The sequence below is a fragment of the Apis laboriosa genome, unplaced genomic scaffold (genome assembly GCF_014066325.1).
Source record: "Apis laboriosa isolate Shangri-la unplaced genomic scaffold, ASM1406632v1 scaffold5_cov152, whole genome shotgun sequence".
Taxonomy (NCBI): domain Eukaryota; kingdom Metazoa; phylum Arthropoda; class Insecta; order Hymenoptera; family Apidae; genus Apis; species Apis laboriosa.
Genome location: NW_025223857.1, coordinates 311,782 through 324,217, shown reverse-complemented (window position 1 = coordinate 324,217; position 12,436 = coordinate 311,782). Strand labels below are relative to the sequence as shown.

Below are 12,436 nucleotides of genomic sequence, written 5' to 3'. Positions count from 1 at the left end.
CAATTATTATAATTATAATTTATTATGTTTTTTCCTTAATCTATTAGATTAAAAATCTCAATAAAATGTATCGATTCAATTTATGAAACTTTACAGAATATCTATTCTTTTTTTAAGATTTTATTGAAATTTAATTTCAATTCTACTTATTACTAATTTTATCTTGAGTGGAATTCGTAATGTTAAGAATAATATTAAAATGATAAGAGTTCTAGTAAGCATAACATAAAATATCAATTGAATTTTATCCTCTGTGATTTAAATGAAGCATTTTCTATCACGCGTTGTGTACATGAAATTTATTTTGATCTATATTTTGAAATAATGATCAATTAAATTTAAACAATAAATAAATAAAAAAACAATCAATTTTTAGTTCATTATTTCATTATTTGTTAAAATGAGCAATTCTACTTTTGTTCTTGATAATGGTGCCTATACTGCAAAAGTTGGGTTAGCTTCTGATAATGTCAAGTAATTGAATAATTATTTATGATTGAAATGAAATGAAAAAAAATGAGAATAAAAACAATTTAATTTTTAGATTAGTTCCAAATTGCATAATGAAAGCGAAAAGTGAACGTCGAAGACCTTTCGTAGGAAGTCAAATCGAAGAATGTCGAGATGCATCTGGACTTTTTTATATTTTACCATTTCAAAAAGGATATCTTGTTAATTGGGACGTTCAGAAAACTGTCTGGGATTATATATTTTCCAAAGAATGCTGTTTGGTGAACTTGAATCAACTTTCTGTAATTGTAACTGAACCTTTATTTAATTTTTCTACCGTTCAAGAAGCCATGATGGAAATATTTTTTGAAGAATACGAATGTCAAAGTCTTTTAAGAATTAATAGCTGTACACTTTCTTGTTATCAGTATAAGACAGAAAATCCTAATACAAAATGTTGTATCGTAGTTGATAGTGGTTATAGTTTTACTCACATAATACCATATGTAAATGATACTAAAATTAAAGAAGGTATTAGACGCATTGATGTGGGTGGAAAACTTCTTACAAATCATCTTAAAGAAATTATATCTTATCGTCAACTTCATGTTATGGATGAAACTTACGTAATAAATCAAGTGAAAGAGGATTCCTGTTTTGTTTCTCAAGAATTTTTTAAAGATATGGATATCGCCAAAAATAAAATAGAAAACAATCCTATAATCAAAGATTATGTTTTACCAGATTATACAACATTAAGACGTGGTTTCCTAAAAAATCCAGAACCTCCTAATGAACAACAAACTCTACGATTAAGCAATGAGAGGTTTGCTATACCAGAAATCTTATTTTTTCCATCAGATGTCGGTATTCGTCAAATGGGTATTCCAGAAGCAATAATGGATTGTTTAAAAGCTTGTGATGAAGAAACATGGCCACACCTTTTATCTAATATTATTCTTACTGGAGGTAATGCAAAATTTCCTGGATTCCAGGAAAGAATTTATAAAGAAGTTAGAAGTTTAGCACCTGCAGAATACACGATAAATGTGCACTTACCTGAAAAGTAATTAAAAAAATTTCAATATTAATTTAAAATTTAAAAAATATAATTAATAAGTTCAATATATATGTATATATATAATTTATTATTATCTTTATTTCTAGCCCAGTCACATATGCATGGCAGGGTGGAAAAACACTTTCCAAAGATTCAATATTTTCAAATCTTCTAGTAACGAGAGAAGATTATGAAGAAGAAGGCCAAAATCTTTGTTTTGAACGTTTCGACGTTTAACTTTCGTAATAAATTTCTTTTATTCAATGGTTCATATTTGTATGTATATCTACAATGTACATGTATGTACATAATATTGTGATATATATATTAAATATTCACTTATTTTTTATTTATTTATTTTTTTAACATATTATTTTATCTAAAATAATATGAAAAACATAAATGCATAGATAACATTATGAATGTTATTCTAAATGAACAAAAATTAAATAGATTTCATTTGTGCCATTAGTTCTTCTAAGCTAATATTAGATTCGGACGAAATTTGATTGATTTGCGAATCAGTTGAATGAGAATCATAATTTGTTTCTTTTACATATACTGACGATAAATATTTATTTTCATCTACTTGTTGATCTTGTTCATCGATAAGAGAAATTCCTACAATGACATAAGATTTTAATTTGGTAATTTTACACTGATTTACATATATATAATATTACACACCCCATTCGTTATCTTCATGTAAAGGCGCATTTTCAACTATCTCTTTTATTTTATGTTCTGGTTTTGGTCTCAATCTATATTCTTCTTGATGTTTTCTACAATAATTATCTTCGCAATTTGGATTTGGTTTTAATATCATTTTAGGAAAGAAATCTTGCATAGCATTATAACCTAAATAATAAGAAACATCACCAAAGTTTAAAAGGTATTTAAGTGCATTTTGAACTAAAAAACCTGCAACAATTCCCATTGTTGTTGGTAAAGATGCTGCACAAACGCCATCTCGTTTTAATGTTTTTTCATCTATATTTTCTGCTACTACCAATGGAGGAGCACACTAGAAAAAAATATTTGCTATCTAATTTTTAAGTTATCACTCATATTATTTAATTATAATATTTATTCACCGCAAAACATGCTGTTTCTCCAGGAACAATAAATTGGATATGCCCAGAAACTGCATTTTCAGAAACTCCACTTTCAAACCATTTTTGATTAAGTTCATTGCAAGCAGTATTAATTGCCATCCGAGCTTCAAAATTATCTACACAACTTAGAACTAAATCTACCGGACCCTTATTTAAACTTGCTGTGCTAAAATTAAAAATTTATATTAATCAAATATTTCTAATTACAATTGTTCAAAAAATATTTTTATACCTTATAACATTCATGAAATCTTCAAAGTGATCCATTGTAGTAATATTGTAATTATGAGTTTCAATTTCTACATCTGGATTAATATATCGTAATGTTGTTGATGCTGCTTCTACTTTATTTTGACCAGCTTGATAAGGTTGAAAGAAAAGTCTATTCATGTTTGCCATTTCCACTTTATCATAGTCAAAAAGAATCAACTAAAATTTATATTGTTATTTATAAAAAACTGAAAAATCTTTCATAAATTTATATAATATTACCTTGCCAATTCCACATCTTGTTAGCATTTCTGCAGTTACACTACCAATTCCACCTATTCCAACTATAGCAATTGTTAATTCTTTTATACTTTCATAATTATTCACTATACCCATACGTTTTAATGCCATCAAACGACTAATCAAAGAATAAAAATAATATTAAAATTTTATATTTTAAATTGTATTAAAGAATAATTGTAAAAATATATAATAATTATATTTAATATTTATGTATTTTTGTAAAATATTTGATAATATAAAAAAATCTTATATAAACACAAATTACCTATATGGATTTGAATCATTCACTTCACTTGACATATGTTCTATTTTTTCTCTTGTTATAAACATATTTTTATGTTGTTCTTTAAGCAATTTGTTTTCGAGTTCTTTAATTTTTTGTCGCAAGCCATCAATTTCATCCATTATTGAGATTAAAAAATAATTTTTAAACTTACACGTAAGATATGATACCTACAGTTATGATACACACGCCAATCTTTTCTAAGTAATAGTAAGTATTTCCATGTATTGTGACAGATGAATTATTTTATACATAACATATAAATTTATGTTTATTTAAAACATAAATTATTAATTTGCAAAATAATAATATGTACTTATAATCGATATACTTACATATTCATTGAAATTTTAAAATAATTTCAAAATTACTTTCTATTTGAATAACCTTAAAAAGAGCATGATTATCATAAAAAATATATATAAAATATAAAATTTTTTATAAATTATATCTTTTTTCTTTCTTTTTTTTAAGTAAAATAAAATATAAATTGAGAAATTCAGAGAAAAAATATAATATCTTCAATCTTAGAAAATTGACATAGGTAAATAAATACGGATTTTGTATATCTTCTTCTTTACTTATTTCATGTTTATAAAAATGAACTTTTATATACTATATTTTTTCATTAAAATCTTTAATTACAAAGATCAAGAATAAAATTTATTATATGATAATTATAAAAAATAGAAAATTAGCATAAAATAGAGTCTTTCACTGAAAAACTCAATAATTATAAGGTTTATTTTTTTTCTTTTAATACAAACAAAATTGTATTTGTTTTTTTTTCAATTAATTCTATACAGCATTGTTTAGTATTACAGCATTTCGTATTATAAATTATATATATTGTTGTTACACTTCATATATGCACAAGTATTTTGTACCCGCAGAAAAAAAATTTTGTAATTTTTTGTTATTCTTTATTTAGCCATCGTATTACTAATTTTAAGAGTAAATATTGCAAAAAACATTAAAAACATGTGATCATGTAATACAGGATGGATCATTTCTTATTTTCGTCATGTTTTTACTATCGACGATATGTTAAGTCAAATTAATTCCGTGCACTTTGGCTAATTTTATTGTCATACCTCAATTGTGTTAAAATACTCTATTTCCCAATATCCCGTATTTATTAGAAAAAAGAAAAAAAAAAAAAAAAGAAAAAAAAAATTTAGAATCGAGAGAGAAACAGAAAACGAGGAAGTATATAAACAATTTCACTTTTATCACTTTGGTATTGTTGAATGAATATAAAAGTTCAATGTACATTTGGTGTATATATATTGAAAAATTGGTGCACTTTTTTCCCTCAGAATATAGCCGTTCTTTAACAAAATAGGGAAAAATTTTTTAACTGATCTATGATCTATATATGATAATAATAGAACGACTTTTTCTAATGATTTTCTTTTAACAATACATTTTCTTGTCAAAATAGTGTTAAATTATGATTGCGAGATAAAAATATCAACGTTCAAATTTAGCATAATATATTAATTACATTAGTGACAATTTATTATTTTAATTTTTTCTTTTTTTTTTTTTTGTTTAAGTTCATTTGCAGATTTAAATAGGAGTTATTCAATAGTTCTTTTTTTTTTTTCTATAAAACTAAACTAGATTATCATAAACTTAACGTACGAACAGGAAGGGTTATCAAATTTAGATAAACAATTATGTATACGCCGTTTTTGCCATGTAAAAGACTTGAAAATAGATATTTGTAAATCGTGTTCAGGAAGCAATACCACGATTATAAAAAACGAAATAAATAAAATGTATTTATACTTTACTGATACATAAAGTATTTCTTTTTTACATCTTTAACATTTATAGTGCATTATGTATATCTTTGTTATACATCTACGTACTCTTTCGTTTATTATCACTTATCTGTGTTATGTATATATGTATATATATCTTTTATACATTATTGAAAAATAAAATATACATATATATATACATATAAATGCTTTAAATATGTAATAATATGGCAAAAACGGCGCAATAATCAGAATAAGAAGCAAACATTTCTCTTTTAGCCGATAATATTCGAAAGCATACCCCACTCTTTGAATTTAAATTCACACTCCGCTTGATAGGGTACGCATTTAAAATACTCTACATATATATGTGTGTGTGTATGTAAGTTTGTAAATGTGTATTTTGTATGTGTAGCACGCGCGTGCGCGCGTTTCATATATGTATATATGTATATATGTATGTATATATTTATATATTGAATTGACCGTACTTTATGCGTAATTTATGCGTATAGGAACTGATGAATTCTTTCGAAATAATACGAAAGGACATGGTTTACAAGTGGAGTGTGCTCTATTCCTATACATTCTTTAAAAGTACGTCTCTCTTCCATTCTCTCTCTCTCGCTCGCTCGCTTGCTCTCTCTCTCTCTCTCCCCCTCTTTCTCTCGAAGTAAATTTTTCCAATGTACACAATAAACTGACTTACGGTCGTATATAAATAATTATATATTCAATTTATAAGAAACACATTGGTAATGCTGTATATGAAATAAATTGATCGATTTAATGGTGTTATCGATATTAAGTTTTTGACCAGCATATCAGATGTACAAGGTACAGCAATACAAATGTTCTTTTTTCCTTTATCGGCGTGTGTTTAATTCATGTACATAGGCTTCTGCTGGCGCCAAGTGTTTTAAGGTGCCTGTGAATTCTCATTTTGGTCAATGAAAATTGAATTAAGACTCTATAATGTTCTTTGATATAATTTAAAAATTATTATAGAAATATGAAAATAACAAGAGCTAAAATTTTAAGCGTGACCTTAAAAATGATGGTTTCAAAGCATTTGATCAATGATGCCTTTTACCAGTAGCTTGGTAACATTTATTACTGGATATATAGGTATTCACAGAGCACAAAGAGTACTTGGCTATAACAAACATTTTATTCAACTATCATTGTATCAGATATAAACGAACATTTTTATCATCGTTAAAAGTACTAAACCGAGCGGCCTAAGGTACATGTTAAGTGTAAGCACATATGTGCTGTGTTGTGTGTGTAGTACGCGCTTTATGGATGCAAATACACATGGTTTGTTTTGCATCATTTTCATTATAATGTCTCATGTAATAACGGACGATCTTTCAAGTGACATAACATGATCTAATCGCGTCTTTATGCATTTACAGATTTCCCGCGATCGTGACATTAGTAGCAGCGTCAAAGGAACACAATAGAAATGACAGATTATAAAAACACAGAAAAGAAACATACAATTATTAACAGCACATGCATACCGGCCAATATGGACAGAGCACGTACTTTATAGACTTAATTTTAATGTTGTAAACTTTCTTCTGTTTCTAAATGATTTGCAATGTAACAAAAATACTTTGAAACGTATCATTTACTTCTTATGCCATTTAAAATTTTATCGCATAGAGTTTATTTCCAATATATCAAACCTGAATTCCTTTAAGTAATACCCACGATGAAAATCAAGGAATGTCTAAAATGTAGAATTTTATACACCACGTCAAAATATAATTGCCATTTATGTAAGGAGTGGTCCACCATCACATAATATATTTTTCTTCTTCTTAAATTTGCAAATTTAGGTGGAATGAAAGATTCAACTTTTCATACATAAATAATCAAAAGTTGAAAACTGTATGTTAAGGATGTAATGGATGTGATGAATACTTCATCGTTTTCTGAGTCCCATTTCCAACTTGTCCCACCATATTTTTCAGTCGGTTTATTCCATGAACCGGTACGCTGCTCACAGTCACGCTTAGGGATGGGATTAAGCCCCTCGCGCGAAGTATCGATACCTAAATGAAAATGTTTGATTCTTCGCACGCTCCTTACAAATACGCATACTGACTAAAAAAAATGTCTGTTTTAAAATGACTAAGCAATTCAAGTCCAGTTGTCGTCTAATACCAATAATTATTTATAAAAAAAAAATTATATATCTGTTACCATAATAATTAATAAATTTTGGAAATAATATATATTTAGTATACTCTTTAGATTATAAGATTTTAATTGCACATTGTATTTATTATTTATTAAACATTACCCAGTAAACGATTATCTTATTTAAATTGAATTGAAAATTTTTGAAGCTATTGCACTAGCTCAGATCCGTGTTTAAGTAAATTAATTTCTATAATATTCACCATTTAATAAGGAGGAATCAAACATTTTCTTTCAAGTGTTATTAATAGTACGTGCGACTTCTTCCTCGAGGAAAAAATACATCATCCTTCATAATCGGCGAGGCATTGCTATAACTGATACTCGATATAACAATATAAGAAAAGTCAGCATTTTATACATTTTATTCTAATTATATATTAATCGATACTAAACGACATATAGACTTGAATCGTTTAAATATTTTAAATCAAACATTTGTTTAGTTGCATTTTTAGTCACATTATGACCATTTGAAACGATCTTCTTATTAAAAAGACGAAAAAGAAGATAAAAAAATAGTCGAGAAAATTTGAAATTCTAAAGTACAATGTATTGTGAAAAATAAAATACGTATTACTTAAAAGAAGATCGTAATCATATTTTTAACAGTCGACATTATTCTATTTCGTATGTTTTTTTTATAATATGACTATAAGTCGCATTAGTCATTCCATACATCCGAGAAACTTCAGATTAAAGAAAAATCATTAATAGATGTTTATATTCTGGCCATAACGGAAAAAATCTTGGTCTCATTATTTAGATGACTGGAATGACCTTGCGTAAAGCGTAACACAGTTTTTTACTTTAACTAATTCGCAATGGGAAAAGTTTCCGATGGATACTTAATATTACTGATTTATTTCAACATAAATGTGTTTCCACGCTCAACGTTTAAACACTTTACAAAAACAGTGTTTATCTATCATTGCGAATTAGTTAAATTTTACAATGCCGGACGATGTCAACAATTGATTTCATGCATTCAATTGAGTGCCAACAGAACTACGTATTCGTACAATATAATACAAACACATGTTCATATTTCCGGCATTTTCCTCATTCTTTGTTTTTTATAAATATCGTAAAATAGAAGTTGTAAATTCGAATCAATACAAACTTCATGGATGTTCAATCGATACGCATCTTATTCGAAGATGCGAAATTATATATTCACGGCATTCTCATGGTCGATTCAACAATACGTGAATGATATGGTTAAATAATTATAAATTGGAAATTGAGGTGGTGACATTACCTGGGCCGTTACTCACCTACAGGCAACGAACCTGTTATGGGAGTAGGTGACGATGATACCATGTTCAATCGACCCTGATCTTTTACTATTGGATCTAAGATGAATGAAAAAAAAACAATATCAAAATAAAATAATCATTTCTTATCAATTTATTATATTATTATTATTTTGTAAGAATTTAGCGCAAAATTTGATTACTTTATAATACTTACAAAAATAGGGATGTTCCATAGCTTCACGTGCAGTGAGTCTTTCATAATGATCATAACGCAAAAGTTTATCAAGAAAATCAAGACTTTCGTGTGATACCAAATGTTGATTCTCTGAATGCATAAAACGTTCCCAGCGTTTACGTGAATGTCGGCCTAAAATATCATTGAAGCGAGGATCCAATTCAATATGATATTTTTCAAGATATTCAAATAGTTCTTCAGTTCCAAGAACTTTTGCAATTCTCACTAATTGGTCGTAATTATCGTGTCCATGAAAAAACGGTTCTTTCCTGAATATCATACTTGCAAGCATACATCCAAGAGACCACATATCTAATGAATAATCGTACATCTACGGTACAAAGAAAACAACATTTATAATTAAAATTATTAGTCAGTTTATAATAAAATTATGATATGATGAACACAAACCTGATAATCTACAAGTAGTTCTGGACCTTTAAAATAACGCGAAGCTACTCGTACATTATATTCTTGACCAGGATGGTAAAATTCTGCTAGACCCCAATCGATTAACCGTAACTTTCGATTTTCATGATCTATCATAACGTTGTGCGGTTTAACGTCCCTATGCATTATTCCCATACTATGGCAATAATCTAATGCCTAAACAAAAAAAAAAGACGATTGCGTCTTATATATCATTAATGCTTTTCAACACATTATTTAGCCATAGATGTAAAATGGATCGAACACTATCGACACATTACTTACTTAAATATTCATGAGTCCGAAAATTTTAAAAATTTCTGAAACTAAGGATACTTTTTATATACTTTTGACGAATAAACGAGAATGATTCCTTCATTTTTATAGAAAAATATTACATCATATTTTCCTTTATTATATTCACTTTTAAATTTTTTTTATGCAAAATATCTTTAAAATTATTAAATTTTATTATATCCAATTATGAAAATAAAAATTATAAAAAAAAAAAAAGAAAAAAACAGAAAGAAAAAATAATTCATGATAATTGCTGTATATAAATAATTTAAAAATTTAATTTTTCTATGACTTTTAAAATAAAAAATAAATAATGATAATGAAGAAATGAAATTAGATAATTTCAATGTTTTATAATAGAATAAGTCATCAATCAAATATTTTGATCCAAGAATATAATTACTAATTATGACAAAGAATGATAATAAAGAGAAAATAATGAATTTGTATAAATGAAATATTTTCGAACTCTTCCTTGAACCTATGATATGCACCTACATCTATCAAATTAATAATCTCGAAGATTTCACATTGGACTGATACTTGGTTCCATTGCACTTAACAATACACGCACTTTTAATAATTCGTAGAGGTAGTATCTTATGTCGTAGTCTGTTAGCGTCTGGTATAATTGCTTGAAATCTGTGTTGTTCACATGTTCAAATATCAGTGCCGGTGTCCTTGATACAGGATCTTTAACAACAGCTTGGAGTGTAATTATGTTGGTCCCTCCTTTTAGATTTTCTAAGATTTTAATCTCCCTTTTTATTTTCTTCTTTTTTACAGGCTAAAGATTAAAATCAGATAAAAATTAATATTTCTTATTAATCGTAATAAAATTATTATTAAAATATAATTTATATTTTTTACCTTTAAAATTTTTACAACACACTTTTCATTATTTGTAATATTAATAGCTTCAAATACTTCACTATATTTTCCTCTGCCTAATTTTCTCACTAGTTGATAATCATCTTGTTGTCTATATAACAAATAATTTATTATGATTAAAATAAATAAGAAAAATATGGAAATATGTATAGATGAATACATGCATACATACATACATATATTTATAGATGCATATATATATATATATATATATATAGACAGATAAGCTTTTATTATTTACTTACCCCCAATCAACAACATAGGATTCATAGTCCCAATAATCTCTAGATTTGTGTGAATTCACATCGGTGTAAACTCGCGCTCTACTAGGTAGTGCCATTTTTTCTGATATATCACTACTACTATTTGTTTTGTGGAGTGCTATTCTTTCACTGTCTATTGAAAAATTACAAAATCTAGTTAATTTATTTCCTCCACTCACCCAGTTATAAATGCGCGAGGATAAATATATACCTGAGTCATCAAAAAAATTATATTAAAATAAAATTACAATAATTAAACATATTTTAATATAATAATTATAATTATAATATTTTAATGTTAAATAATCTTAAATTTTCTAAAATTTTTATGTTTATATGTGAACTATAAAATTAAATATTAATATTAATAATATCATTATAAAATTTAAACAATTATTGCATTTTAATATATATTGCATTTGTATTTATTTATAATTTTCAATATAATATAATTAATTAAAATAATGTAATATTTAATGTTAAATATATAATTCATTTGATTTTAAAATATTTTCAATTTAAATATATATGATAATAATGTATAATAATATATAGGAATAAATTCTGATATTTAAATATATATATACATATATATTGGATTCATTGTAGTAAATAAATTCAAAATTATCAATTAAAAAATCAATAATACAACATAATTAAAACAATATAAGAAAAAAATACAAATACTTAATTACTTACAATTGTAATATTAATTTTTTATATATATAAATGGAGAAAGATATAATCAAATTCCTTTATAATCTATACAATGTTTATTGAAAATATCAATATGACATTTAATTGAATGTAATCAGAAAAAGTAGTCATTTATATGGTTAGAAGAATCAAAACAACTTCAATAAAAATAATTACAAGTTTACAAGCAGTATAATGAAAGAAAAAAATAATTTTTAAAATAAGAAACTAACAAAGTTGAAAACGTGTTCACCGATTTCAAGGAATGAACTGCATATTCCTTAGATGTCTATTGATTGTGAGTTCACAGAATACATTTGTATAGTTTGAAGTTATGATTTAATAAAAGAATTTTTATATAAATAAATATAATTTGCATGAAGAAAATTGAATTTTCATTAAATAGAAAAAGACTAGGCAAAAATTAATCTACTATCGCAACAGGGATTAGAACACGTACAAGCATAAGACACGAACACACATGTACGAGATAAATCACACGCCATCGCAATCAGGAAATTAATGTTGACTTATTTTAGACTTACCTAATGCATTCCGGACCCGAATCTTGATTAAATTGACCGCAACAGATCTCTAAATTCGTCGTAAAACCACGCAACCTACTTAAGGAATACGTGAGGCCGCGCGAACGCGTGAAACTCGAAGATTTTTGCGGGCGGCCGGCTTCTCAAACGATCGAGGTCCAAGATGGCAGCCAACAACCAACCACAAACTTCAAATATATATAGATTGAAATCAGCAATCTTCAACCATCTCTCCAATCAAAGCTTATTAAGACTATCACTTTTATAGATTATCAATGTTGCAATTATATTGTAATTTATAGATTATCAATTATATCAATTATATCAAATAAAGAAATATATTTTTATATGTGACATACGTGTTTAATATATTTTTTCTAAATATACAAAGTAACATATTAACGTTTTGTTGTTCATATA

At 26.3% G+C, this 12,436-nt stretch overlaps 3 protein-coding genes across 9 annotated transcripts; 1 reads left to right on the top strand and 2 right to left on the bottom strand.

The window, feature by feature from the left end:
- The first annotated feature begins 53 nt into the window (after positions 1–53).
- Positions 54–1,784, top strand: LOC122718225 (actin-related protein 6). 4 transcript variants are annotated; one of them, XM_043943090.1, is made up of 3 exons: positions 54–214; positions 545–1,516; positions 1,618–1,784. In XM_043943090.1, exons 2-3 carry the CDS (start codon positions 564–566, stop codon positions 1,745–1,747), a joined length of 1,083 nt encoding a protein of 360 aa, XP_043799025.1. In that variant the 5' UTR covers positions 54–214; positions 545–563; the 3' UTR covers positions 1,748–1,784. The 4 variants fall into 4 exon arrangements, with proteins under 4 accessions (XP_043799025.1, XP_043799023.1, XP_043799024.1 ...); XM_043943088.1 differs by lacking the exon at positions 54–214 and adding an exon at positions 221–453; XM_043943089.1 differs by lacking the exon at positions 54–214 and adding an exon at positions 221–474 and having other exon boundaries at positions 550–1,516.
- Positions 1,785–1,849: 65 nt separating this feature from the next.
- LOC122718227 (ubiquitin-like modifier-activating enzyme 5) lies at positions 1,850–3,877 on the bottom strand. 3 transcript variants are annotated; one of them, XM_043943094.1, is made up of 8 exons: positions 3,757–3,877; positions 3,404–3,621; positions 3,118–3,253; positions 2,858–3,054; positions 2,605–2,791; positions 2,432–2,534; positions 2,198–2,368; positions 1,850–2,131 (listed from the first exon to the last, which is right to left on the bottom strand). In XM_043943094.1, exons 2-8 carry the CDS (start codon positions 3,541–3,543, stop codon positions 1,956–1,958), a joined length of 1,110 nt encoding a protein of 369 aa, XP_043799029.1. In that variant the 5' UTR covers positions 3,544–3,621; positions 3,757–3,877; the 3' UTR covers positions 1,850–1,955. The 3 variants fall into 3 exon arrangements, with proteins under 3 accessions (XP_043799029.1, XP_043799026.1, XP_043799027.1); XM_043943091.1 differs by having other exon boundaries at positions 2,198–2,534; XM_043943092.1 differs by lacking the exon at positions 3,757–3,877 and having other exon boundaries at positions 2,198–2,534; positions 3,404–3,627.
- A 2,465-nt stretch (positions 3,878–6,342) lies between these two features.
- LOC122718228 (casein kinase II subunit alpha) lies at positions 6,343–12,198 on the bottom strand. Of its 2 annotated transcripts, XM_043943096.1 has the most exons (8): positions 12,017–12,198; positions 10,758–10,908; positions 10,492–10,603; positions 10,196–10,408; positions 9,307–9,501; positions 8,875–9,226; positions 8,663–8,756; positions 6,343–7,253 (listed from the first exon to the last, which is right to left on the bottom strand). In XM_043943096.1, the coding sequence occupies exons 2-7, from the start codon at positions 10,850–10,852 to the stop codon at positions 8,671–8,673; spliced, it is 1,053 nt and encodes a 350-aa protein (XP_043799031.1). In that variant the 5' UTR covers positions 10,853–10,908; positions 12,017–12,198; the 3' UTR covers positions 6,343–7,253; positions 8,663–8,670. The 2 variants fall into 2 exon arrangements, with proteins under 2 accessions (XP_043799031.1, XP_043799030.1); XM_043943095.1 differs by having other exon boundaries at positions 6,343–8,756; positions 10,758–10,986.
- Positions 12,199–12,436: the final 238 nt, after the last annotated feature.

Excerpts from the sequence above, each read along its gene's own strand:
- LOC122718227 (XM_043943091.1), bottom strand. The coding sequence starts at position 3,543 with ATGGATGAAATTGATGGCTTGCGACAAAAAATTAAAGAACTCGAAAAC. Across the intron at positions 2,792-2,857 it reads GATTTCATGAATGTTATAAG|CACAGCAAGTTTAAATAAGG; the intron begins GTATAAAAATAT and ends TTTTAATTTTAG. Across the intron at positions 2,535-2,604 it reads GAGAAACAGCATGTTTTGCG|TGTGCTCCTCCATTGGTAGT; the intron begins GTGAATAAATAT and ends ATTTTTTTCTAG.
- LOC122718225 (XM_043943087.1), top strand. The coding sequence starts at position 401 with ATGAGCAATTCTACTTTTGTTCTTGATAATGGTGCCTATACTGCAAAA. Across the intron at positions 475-544 it reads TTAGCTTCTGATAATGTCAA|ATTAGTTCCAAATTGCATAA; the intron begins GTAATTGAATAA and ends TTTAATTTTTAG. Across the intron at positions 1,517-1,617 it reads AATGTGCACTTACCTGAAAA|CCCAGTCACATATGCATGGC; the intron begins GTAATTAAAAAA and ends CTTTATTTCTAG.
- LOC122718228 (XM_043943095.1), bottom strand. The coding sequence starts at position 10,852 with ATGGCACTACCTAGTAGAGCGCGAGTTTACACCGATGTGAATTCACAC. Across the intron at positions 10,409-10,491 it reads GTGTTGTAAAAATTTTAAAG|CCTGTAAAAAAGAAGAAAAT; the intron begins GTAAAAAATATA and ends TTTAATCTTTAG. Across the intron at positions 9,227-9,306 it reads AACTACTTGTAGATTATCAG|ATGTACGATTATTCATTAGA; the intron begins GTTTGTGTTCAT and ends TTTGTACCGTAG.